The sequence below is a fragment of the Oryctolagus cuniculus genome, unplaced genomic scaffold (assembly GCF_964237555.1).
Source record: "Oryctolagus cuniculus unplaced genomic scaffold, mOryCun1.1 SCAFFOLD_122, whole genome shotgun sequence".
Lineage (NCBI taxonomy): Eukaryota > Metazoa > Chordata > Mammalia > Lagomorpha > Leporidae > Oryctolagus > Oryctolagus cuniculus.
This window is the reverse complement of record NW_027208225.1, coordinates 183761-195157: the sequence shown is the minus strand read 5'-3', so window position 1 is coordinate 195157 and position 11397 is coordinate 183761. Positions and strand designations below refer to the sequence as shown.

At 48.9% G+C, this 11397-nt stretch overlaps 1 protein-coding gene across 3 annotated transcripts in view; it reads left to right on the top strand.

Moving 5' to 3' along the window:
- The first annotated feature begins 332 nt into the window (after nt 1–332).
- Nucleotides 333–11397, top strand: part of LOC138848025 (uncharacterized) — a 53584-nt gene continuing 42519 nt past the window's right edge. For all 3 annotated transcript variants that reach the window (XR_011385886.1, XM_070067685.1, XM_070067686.1), the window contains exon 1: nt 333–11039. Coding sequence is in view for 2 of the 3 variants with exons in the window: in XM_070067685.1 (XP_069923786.1) it covers nt 10462–11039 (578 nt within the window). In the remaining variant the exon portion in view is untranslated. The remainder of the gene's footprint in view (nt 11040–11397) is intronic.

The following is an 11397-nucleotide window of genomic DNA, read 5'->3' as shown; positions in this document are numbered from 1 at the left end:
CTGTGGTGCCGGCACCCCGGGTTCTAGTCCCGGTCAGGGCACCAGATTCTGTCCCGGTTCCCCTCTTCCAGGCCAGCTCTCTGCTGTGGCCCGGGAGTGCAGTGGAGGATGGCCCAAGTACTTGGGCCCTGCACCTGCATGGGAGACCAGGAGAAGCACCTGGCTCCTGGCTTCAGATCAGCGTGGTGCGCTGGCTGTGGCGTGGCGGCCATTGGTGGGTGAATCAATGGCAAAAAGGAGGACCTTTCTCTCTGTCTCTCACTGTCCACTCTGCCTGTCAAAATGAATAAATAAATAAATAAATAAAATAAAATAAAATAAAAAACTAGCAACAGTATTTGCATAGCAAAGAAAAGATTAGAAAAAAGACTGTGGGAAAACACTGGCAGAGTTTCCATCCAGGTGGATTTTATCATTTGAATAGAGTCATTCTTGTGTATTTTGCATACCTTAGTTCTCAGAAGAGTTTATATGGTCTTGTAATTTATGGAGGGCAGGAAATATATTATGTTGAAATAAAACATCAACACCAATTACCCCTTTCTTTGGAGACCTTAAGATGAGGAAGTTATGAGATTTATGCACATTACTTTAATCTATTGCTTGGGAGTTAACAATCATTTTTTAAAAAGCTTTTATTTAATGAATGCAGATTTCATAGGTACAACTTTAGGAACATAGTGGTTCTTCCCCTCACACCTGCGCTCCCACCCGCACTCCCACCCCACCTCCTACTCCCTCTCCCATCCCATTCTTCATTAAAAATGGAAATAATTTATATCAGGCTACCTCTCTTTCTCTAACTCTGCCTTTCAAATAAATACATCTTTTTTTTTCTTTAATTAGCACCCGAAAAAAAAAGTCTGTGTTTCAGGAGACTAGTAATCACCATACCGGTAGCAAATCAGGAAACAAAATGGTCATTTTAAAACCTGATACCAGACCGGAGTCGCAGCTCACTAGGCTAATCCTCCGCCTAGTGGCATGGGCACACCGGGTTCTAGTCCCGGTCAGGGCGCCGGATTCTATCCTAGTTGCCCCTCTTCCAGGCCAGCTCTCTGCTGTGGCCCGGGAGTGCAGTGAGGGATGGCCCAAGTGCTTGGGCCCTGCACCCCATGGGAGACCAGGAGGAAGCACCTGGCTCCCGCCATCAGATCAGCATGGTGTGCCGGCTGCAGCGTGCCGGCCGCGGCGGCCATTGGAGGGTGAACCAATGGCAAAGGAAGACCTTTCTCTCTGTCTCTCTCTCTCACTGTCCACTCTGCCTGTCAAAAAACAAAAAACAAAACAAAACAAAACCTGATACCAGGTGGGTGTTGTGGTGCAGCGAGTTAGGCCACCATCTGTCAGGCAGCACCCAATAGCACAGCATCTGTTTGTGTCCTGTCTGCTCTGCCTCTGATCCAGCTCCCCGCTAATGAGTCTAGGAAAACAGCAGAAAATGGTTCAAGTACTAGGGACCCTGCACCCCCATGGGAGACCTGGATAGAGTCCCAGGCACCTGGCTTCAGCCTGACCCAACTCTGACCAATGTGATCATGTGCCAAGTGAACCAAGATCTCTCTCTTCCTCTTTCTCTGTCACTCTGCCTTTCAAATAAATAAAATAAATCATTTAAAGAAATCTGATAGAATTTAATAAGTTGTTTCACATTCTCTTTTATTGGTTGCTTTTTATTGGTTGTAGTTATTTGCATACAAATGTAACATTCTGGAGAAACTGAAGTTCCTACAGTAGGGCAATTGTTCAGTGCAGGCAAGATAAACTCTTACAGTAGGGGATAGGAAAACTTTTTTTAAATTTTTTATATTTTGAAAGACAGAGAGAGAAAAAGAGACAGACAGAAAGAGAGATCTTCCGTCTGCTGGTCCACTTCCCAAATAGCCACAACAGCTGGAGCTGGGCAGATTCAAAGCTAGGAGCAAGGAGCTTCTTCCAGGTCTCCCACATTGGTGCAGAGACCCATGGACAGGGACCATCTTCTGCTGCTTTTCCAGGTACATTAGCAGGGAGCAGCCGGGACTGGAACCAACACCCACGTGAGAAGCCAGTGCTACAGGCAGCAGCTTCACCTGCCAAACAACAGTGCTGCCCCAATTTTTTTCCTTTTTAAAAAGATTTATTGGCCAGCGCCGCGGCTCACTAGGCTAATCCTCCACCTGCAGCACCAGCACCCTGGGTTCTAGTCCTGGTCGGGGCACCGGATTCTGTCCCGGTTGCCCCTCTTCCAGTCCAGCTCTCTGCTATGGCCCAGGAGTGCAGTGGAGGATGGCCCAAGTACTTGGGCCCTGCACCCCATGGGAGACCAGGAGAAGCACCTGGCTCCTGCCTTCAGATCAGCACAGTGCACCGGCTGCAGCGTGCAGGCCACAGCAGCCATTGGAGGGTGAACCAATGGAAAAGGAGGACCTTTCTCTCTCTCTCTCTCTCTCACTGTCCACTCTGCCTGTCCAAAAAAAAAAAAAAAAAAGATTTATTTAGTTATTTAAAAGGTAGAGTTAGAGAGAGAAAGGGAGAGATCCTCCCTTAGCTGGTTCAATCCCCAGGAGATGTGGATGCAGGGGCCCAAACAACTGGACCATCTTCCACTGTTGGAGGCACATTAGCTTGGATCTGGATAGGAAGTGGAGCAGCAGGGACTCGAACAGGTGCCCATATGGGATGTCTGCACCACAGGTGGTGGCTTAACCAGCTGTGTGACAACGTGGACCTAGGACTTCTGTGCTTCTATGCAGTGAGGAATGCCTTACATTTTGCCAAGTGGGAATTTGCTTAAAGTGTGGCACTCGAATCACTTTTGATATGTTGTCAATGTACACGTTGTGCAACATACAACTGCAGATGTACTTCTGCTCTCAAAATAAGGACATTGCAAAAATGCCATATGAAAATTACAACTTCCTGCATGACAGGGTCATGAGGCTGAGGACAAAGCAAAGGAAGACAACAGACAACTTTTTTTTTTTTTTAAGAAGCAAGATCAGCATTCACACACCTCAGTAGGAAGATTGGACCCTCCGTTCAAAAACACTCATGTTTTTCTAGTCCTGGTCGGGGCGTCGGATTCTGTCCTGGTTGCCCCTCTTCCAGGCCAGCTCTCTGCTGTGGCCAGGGAGTGCAGTGGAGGATGGCTCAAGTGCTTGGGCCCTGCACCCCATGGGAGACCAGGAGAAGCACCTGGCTCCTGCCATCGGATCAGCGCGGTGCGCCGGCGGCAGCATGCCGGCCGCGGTGGCCATTGGAGGGTGAACCAACGGCAAAGGAAGACCTTTCTCTCTGTCTCTCTCTCTCACTGTCCACTCTGCCTGTCAAAAAAAAAAAAAAAAAAAGTATGTGCCAACCCCGAACCCAGGTGTACCCTTCAAGGAAGGTTATCAGATGGGACAAAGAGAGCAAAACCTGGCTACATTCATCTCCCTCTCTGTATCACAAGCTGAATCTATTTATGTGGGCAGAACTGGAGTCTGGAGCCAGAGTAGACAGTGTACCCAGGGACTCTGATGTGGGGTGCAGGTCCAAAACTCATTTTAAAATAGTCTCCAGGACCAGTCCAGTGTCTGGTACACCTTGTGAGCACTTGTTTCCTAGTAAAGTTTTCTTTAGACTTGCTTGTCATAACTAATTTAAAAATAAGAAACAATTAAAAAATAATTCATCATCTAACACATTTATTTTCAATATATTAGTGGCTAAATAATTCTAAACTAGTTCTCATAACTAGTTTGTGCCACTAGGAGAGTCAAACTGTTGATCTATAATCCTTTTAACCTTATGAATGAGATTAGTTGATATTTTCATCACAGTGCAAAAGTCAATGGCAGAGTCATTCAATCTATGTCAGGTGCTCATAATTTCTGAATTCATGGATTTGGAGTTAATGAAATTATATTGTACAGCAAGATATACTAACTGAGGAGCTATGTTGCTGGTCTGGGCTGACCAGTGTGATGGTGTTTAGCTACAGGTGATCAGTTGAGTTTAAATTTAAATTGATTAAAATGATAGAGAATTGAAAACTCAGTTACTCAATTGTACACCTACAGCATGTTTTCAGAAACACAAAGTTCCATTACAGCATTGTTCTAAAGAAAATGATAACTTATAATATGAAAAATTAATTAGCAATGTGCAACACTCACTTTTGGCAGCAATTTCTTATTTTCTGTATCCTTTGCAAAATCTTTCAGTAATCACTACCATGACTGCAATAAATCTGAGGTCTTACCTTCCCCTTCCCCTAGTTCCAGAGAAGGTACTGATTATTGATAGGTCAAGGCTAATGGAAGGAAGGACAGCTAAACCAAAGACATCCAAAAATCATGCAGCCCACATCCAGGTGACTAAGGAAGTGGCCCAGGACACCCTATGGACGAGTGATTCCATTGTACAGCTTTGGTGAATATAAGTTTCCTTGAAGGCACTAGGATGGCCCTGTGAACTATGTGACTCATCAGTTGAGTGGTTAACCAGAAATTAAGTAATACACATACAAAGGAAACCTAGAAACAGGAAACATGGATGGATGTAGCTAACTAGCAAGCCCTTACATAGCCATGTCCCTTAGCTGCTGCAGAGGACTGAGATTCCCGTGATGGTCTCACGTTGAGAGAGCTGGGACTCCGGTGCTTGCTTCCTTTCAGCATTCAGCCGTCTCCTGATTTCTTGGTTTACACACAGGACTGCCGACTCTCAGATAGGAGCCTCCGGCTCCGGATGGTTCCATCTGGGATTCCTTTCTCAATCGCAGTCTGAATCAATGACTGCTTCCACCTGAATGCGACGGCACAGTACCGGCGGTGTCCAGGCCGTTTCTCACTTCCGCTGAGAATGCATTTAGTCTCATGCTCTTGCTGATGCAGTTGCGGTACATCAGTGAAATTAGAGCTTGCCTCAGCACCATCTTTTCTTTCTAAAGCTGCATTTCAATCTGTCTTCTTTTCAAGCACAATATAATAAATGTTAGGTTTCATACATTCACAAAGATGAGTACAAAGAAAAAACGTATTTGCACATCAGTGCAGACATACTTCACTGCAGTGGTTACCCTTTTTTTTTTGTTTGTTTTGTTTTGTTTTAAATAAACTCTGGCTTAGAAAGAAATATTGCAGGAAACAATGTCTCATATTTGTTTATAAATGTAGGTGAGGCATTGAAGACCAAATATTTAGCAATTTAGCCAAAACTTTCAGTTTTCAGTACCAACCGATCCTGAGCTCCGTAACTTTCTATGAATTGTCCATACACATAATCATGTAAGATGCACCAGTTTTATCCTGAAAAAAACTAACGGAGAATATCTATAAGCATATTTCAGGAAGTCTTGGAACATTTGTGTCTTTGATTGAACTGAGTAAGAAATTAATACTAAGGGTTATACTTTCCAACGATTCCATTTTAGGCTACTGTGCCAGTCACCAGCAGGTTGTCATTTGACAGTAGGCACATGCAAGCTGTAATGGCTATAATCTAAAGAAGAGCACTAAGCTTTCCTGGTTTTACTTAATTTCTGGCTCATTTTTCTTGAACAGAAAGAGTGTCACATTATTTTCTGGAGATGAGAGACTTACTATGTCATTGAACTTGGGAGCATAATAATTTTTTTCCCAGAAAATCAATAAGTTACAGACTTGACTCAAGCTTGAGTAAGAATTCCATGTTTTTTACTGGGATGCAGGAATAAATGACAGAATAAAAGGAGTGAGCAAAGGGTAGTGGAAGGCAGTGCTTAAGACTAACTCTGCCTAGTGCCTGATTTCAGTTATTTGTTGGACATGACTATAGATTGTCTGAAATCTCTTTGAATGAAGAATTTAGGAACCACCTGCTACTGTTGTCCTCTTACAGAAAAGAGAGATTTGGGCACAACAAAATTATCACTGTAAGAAAGCCTTGATTATTATCATCAAGTATCAAAAGATTTATCTTACTTATTAGGAAGTCAGTGTGACAGAGACAGGGAGACAGAGACAGGGAGACATCTGCTCCTTCAATCCCCAAATGGCTGCAGGGGCAAGAGCTGGACCAGGCTGAAGCCAGGAGCAAGGAGATCCATCCAGTCTCCCAAGTAGTTGGCAGGGGCCCAAGCACTTTGGTCATCCTCCAGTGGCTTTTGCAGTCACACTACCAAGGAGCTCGATCAAAGAGAGCAGTTGGCATTTGAATGGTCACTCATGCATGGGGCATCGTTGTCACAGGCAGTAGCTTAACCCATTGACCCATAATTCTGGCCCTGAATTCTAATTTTAAGGTAGCCATGCAGGTCTGGCTTTAATTATCTTTTTTTAATTTTAAAAAATATTTATTTATTTGAGAGTCAGAGTTACAGAGAGAGGGAAGGAGTGAGGGAGGGAGAGAGAGAAAGAGAAAAAGAGAGAGAGAGAGAGAGCGCACTTCCATCCACTGATTAACTCCCCAGATGGCTACAATGCTTGGTGTTGGGCCAGGCCAAAGCCAGGAGCCAAGAACTTCTTCCAAGTTTCCTATGTGGGTGCATGGGCCCAAATACTTGGGCCATCTTCCGCTGCTTTCCAGGCCATTAGCAGGGAGCTGGTTCAGAAGTGGAGCATCTGGGGGCTGGCACTGTGGCATAGCAGTAAAGCTGCCTCCTACAGTACCAGCATCCCATATGGATGCCGGTTTGAGACCTGGCTGCTCCACTTCCAATCCAGCTCTCTGCTATGACTTGGGAAAGCAGCAGAAGATGGCCCAAGTGTTTGGGCCTCTGCACTTTCATGGGAAACCTGGAAGAAGCTCCTGGTTTCAGATTGGCCCAGCTCCGGCCATTGTGGCCCCTGGGGGAGCGAACCAGCAGATGGAAGATGTCTCTCTCTCTCTCTCTCTGTAACTCTGTCTGTCTAATAAATAAATACATAAATACATCTTTTTTAAACATTAATATTCATTTTCAATGATCTTTATATACAGAACATCAACTTAGTATATACTCAGTAAAGATTTGAACAGTTTGCAATAACCAGAAAAAGAACACTTGTGACTTTGGACTAGGGCAATAGTTCTTAGAGTGCTGCCTGTGGGCCCTAATGGTTGTATAGATCCTTTAATAGGGTCTACAGGTAAAAATTACTTCCCTCATAATACTAAGACATTAGGTGCCCTTTACATTGTTTTCACAGGTACACTGATGGCACAGGAGTCATGGTTCTGGGGATTTGCTTCCCTCCCTTCCTCCCTCCCTCAATCCTCTTCCTTTCTTCCTTTTTTGCTAATTTTTGCAAAAACATAATTTTAATACATTTTATAATCACAGGCTTAATGCACCACTAACCATAATATAGAACAAGTAAAAAGTAGAAAGACCACAGTTCCACAGGAGTATAAACAAGAGCTAAAAAACAAAAGTATATCCTCTACAAAGTAGAAATAGTCATTAACTTTACTAAATTTCATCTCTGAGTCTGCATCTTTTCAACACTGTGTGTAACGAAACGGTGAAACCTTTTGCTGAAGCAGCTCAGTGTCAGTTTCCTGCGGTGGAAGCTGTTTTTCTCTCTCTGGTAGCAGAGGGCAGGTGCTGAAGTGAGACAGGGTGTGGGGGTGGATGCTTGCCATCCATACACGTGAGATGCAGTTACTGGAGAAATAGATAAAGGTATCTGTGGGAACTATAAGCCACTGCACAGCTATTCAAGCCCCCATGCTTCTTCCTGTGGAATCATAAAAAGGCTTTTAGGGTGGCCCTAGAAAGTCATTGTTTGGCAGGGACTTAACAATGACATGCCAGAGGGGGCTCACAAGCATCAAGAGCAATAGTTGTGGGCAATTCCATGTGTCCAGTTGGTAGCTTCAAACCACATCCATCTGTTCATATTCATGCCACGTAAGTTGCTAAATGCCACAAGTCAGAACTTTTTGTTAACCCTAGAGAATCAGTTGATGACACCAACACACCTCTGCTCCTTGCTAGGTTTCTGAATTCTCTGTCTTATGTTCGCACAGCAAATCATTGACTCTCTCCATTAATCCCCATTTATTTCATAATTTTTTGAAAATGGAACTACCTGGTATATAACAAATATGTGGCAATTATTTGACTGCTTTAATATTTTCAAAAAGATTATTTATTTAACAGGCAGAGTTAAGAGTGAGAGAGAGGGAGAGAGGGAGAGGGAGAGAGGGAGAGGGAGAGAGGGAGGGAGAGGAACAGAGCAGGAGGGAGCGGGAGGGAGATGGGGAGAAAGAGAATCTTTTACCAACTGGTTCACTCACCATATTGCCACAATGTCAGGCTGGGCCATGCTGAAGCCATGGAGGTTGAGGCAACAGAGGTGGGTCCCCAATACTGGGTCAGGACTGAGAAGGTTGCCCCCATGTCAATAAAAATGTAATTGGCCTACCTCAGGGCTCTGAGGACAGCTCAGTTAACAGAGGACATCACAGTTAACCTGGGCTTCCTCCCATGGAGTGATGGCCATAGTTTGGTGGTAGGAGTCCAGGCTCCTTCAGTCCTCAACAGCTAGCCCTAAAAGGTCAACCCAGGGCATAGGTGGGGTGGATGGCCTACTGACTCAATTAGGATGGGCAAGAGGACAGTCCATTCCTCAATGGCCCTTCTGGCAACATTTAGGGGAAAGAGCCGGTGGGTCTCTAGGGTTGGGAAATGCTCTGGCCCAGTGGCTCATTTGGCCATATTTAATTTTTTTATTTTTTTGACAGGCAGAGTTAGTGAGAGAGAGAGAGAGACAGAGAGAAAGGTCTTCCTTCCTTTGGTTTGCCCCCTAAATGGCTGTCACGGTCGGCGCGCTGTGCTGATCTGAAGCTGGGAGCCAGGTGCTTCCCCCTGGGCTTTCCATGCAGGTGTAGGGCCCAAGCACTTGGGCCATCCTCCACTGCTTTCCTGGGCCACAGCAGAGAGCTGGACTGGGAGAGGTGCAACCAGGACAGAATCTGGCAACCCGACCGGGACTAGAACCCGGCATGCCAGCACCGCAGGTGGAGGATTAGCTTAGTGAGCCACGGCACCAGCCGACTGGAGCTTCCTTAAATCCTCCTGTGGGATGGGGGCGGGTGTTGGCTCAACCGCCATGACTCTTGGGCCAGGCTGTGGAGCTGTCCTCAGGGCCCTGCATGTGGCTCTGGCTCCAGGAGCCCAGAGCACAGCTGGACCCCCCCACTCTGGCAAGATGAGCTGCATCCCTGCCTGCCCAGGGGGCCTCTCCCTGAATGACCCCACACAGGCTCCTGGCCTGATGACCACAGCTGTCTTCAGACAAGACCCTCATAGGACTGGGGGGCGGGGCTCCCACCTGTATAAGGGCAGGGCTATAGGGAGGTGGGGCTGTGGGAGACCCTGCACAGTGAAGGCCAAAGCCAGCCGGGCATTGGATCTGAGGACACCTGGAAGGCCCAGGTGCCCTGAGCCCATTTGTGGGGGCCGGGTTGACTCCTGTGAGTAGGGGTGGGTGCAGAGGCAGGTTCTGGAGGTCCCAGGGGCAGAACTCAAGTGCAAGTGAGTGTGGGGTTTTGCAGTCCTAGCCTCGGGCCAACAGAGGGGCAGCAGGACCCAGAGCATTGTTACCTGTGGGCTCTGGTGGGGGGGGGGGTCCTGTTCTCATCCCCTGCTGTGACTGCCATACATGAGCACCTGGGTCCCCATGCAGAGCAGAGATGGGTTTGTCTCAGCTCTAGAGGCTCGCAGTGGAGGCCCAGGTGCAGGCTGTTCAAGCTCTGGGGAGGCTGCACTGTGCTTCCAGCTGCTGCCTCCCCTGGATGCTCATGGGACAGAATCGGGACAGCCGAATCTCATGGGGAAGGGGCCAGTGGCCCAGGGACAGGAAACACAGGGCACCCCTGCCACCTCTTTAGAAACAGCACTCCTTGTCCCCGAGTGCCTGGCCCAGACTTCATGTCTGCCCCACAGCCCCAGCCCTCACCATCACCTTAGGTGAGGATCCATTCCAGCCATTAAGGAGGGACTAAGATGCTGGTAATCAGCCAATGCACTATTTTTTATTTTATTTTATTATTTATTTATTTGAGAGTAGAGTTAGGGTGAGAGGGAGAGACAGAGAGAAAGGTCTTCCATCCATTGGTTCATTTCCCCAAATGGCCACAATGGCCGGAGCTACAGTGATCAGAAGCCAGGAGCCAGGTGCTTCTTCCTGGTTCCCCATGCAGATGAGGGACCCAAGCACTTGGGCCATCTTCTACTGCTTTCCAAGCCGACAGCAGAGAGCTGGATTGGAAGAGGAGCCTCCAGGACTAGAGCCGGCACCCACATGGGATCGGGCAGCGCAGGCAGAGGATTAGCCTACTGTGCCACAGCGCCGGCTCCAGCCAATGCACCATTAGGGTCAGGAAGTCAGGTGGGGTAGGTGACAGGAACAGCATGGGACCCGGAGTTGGTGCCAGTGGTCCCCAGAGATGGGAGAGTGAGGCAGGCATCAGGGCCTGTGCAGCCCGTGGGGCTATGCAGGAGGAGCCAGAGGTGTCCCCAGCTATGCCATGGCCCAGGCTGCCGAGTCCCTTCCCTCTGGGGCAAGGAGACTGGAGCTGAGCTCAGCTTCACCAGGCACCCTACAGGACAGACGGCGGCTGTGGAGAAGCATCGCCAGTGGAGCAGCCGGGACTCGAACCGGCGTCCCTAGGTCACAGCCTGGAGAGGCTGCACTGCCAGCGGCCCTGGGGCGTCGGACGCTGGACGCGGCAGGCAGCGCGCAGGTGCGTCCCGTGGCGCCACGGCGGCCGCCCACGGGGAGTGCGCCTGCGCCCGGCGCTGTGCCCCGGAAGTGGCCCCTTGTGCCCCGGAAGTGGCCCCTTGTGGCCCGCGGCGCTCAGGTAGGAGTCCTCGCGGGTCCCGTCCGCTGCTGCCGGAGAGCCCGCGCGAGCCATCGGAGCCGTCCTGGACGCTGCCGGCGGAGCCTGCGGGAGACCCAGCGCCTCCGGGGTCAGGCCGGGCTCAGAGAGGCTGCGGCCCGAGGCTGCCGCGCCGTTTCCCGGGCGCGGTTCTCTTCTTCGGCCCCTCGTGGAAGCAGCGGCCTTCGCGGGCCCCTGTGCCGCCAGCAGACCGGGCCCCCTTGGCGGTGAGTGATGCGGGGGCTGTTGGGGTTTCCCGCTGCGAGTCTTCGCTGCCGGCGTGCCTGTTGCTCTCGGGTCCCGAAGGCGCGGGTGGAGTCGCGGTCTTGCTGTGTGGACGGTCGGTCTGGAACTTTCCCCAGTGTGCGAGCAGCTGTGCCAGAGCAGAGGGGGCTCCGTCTCCTCCCGGAGCGGCCCCGCGTTCCCGTCTGTTTGCGTTTTGATGGCCCAGCCGCCCTGCTCGAGACCCCTGAGACTGTTGACGGGGAGGAATAAGAGTGAAAACGCTCGTCTGTTTCCTGGTCTAGGAGGACAGTTTCCGGTTAACTGGCATTTGGTGTGATGTTAGCGCTCTGTGGGTTTTCA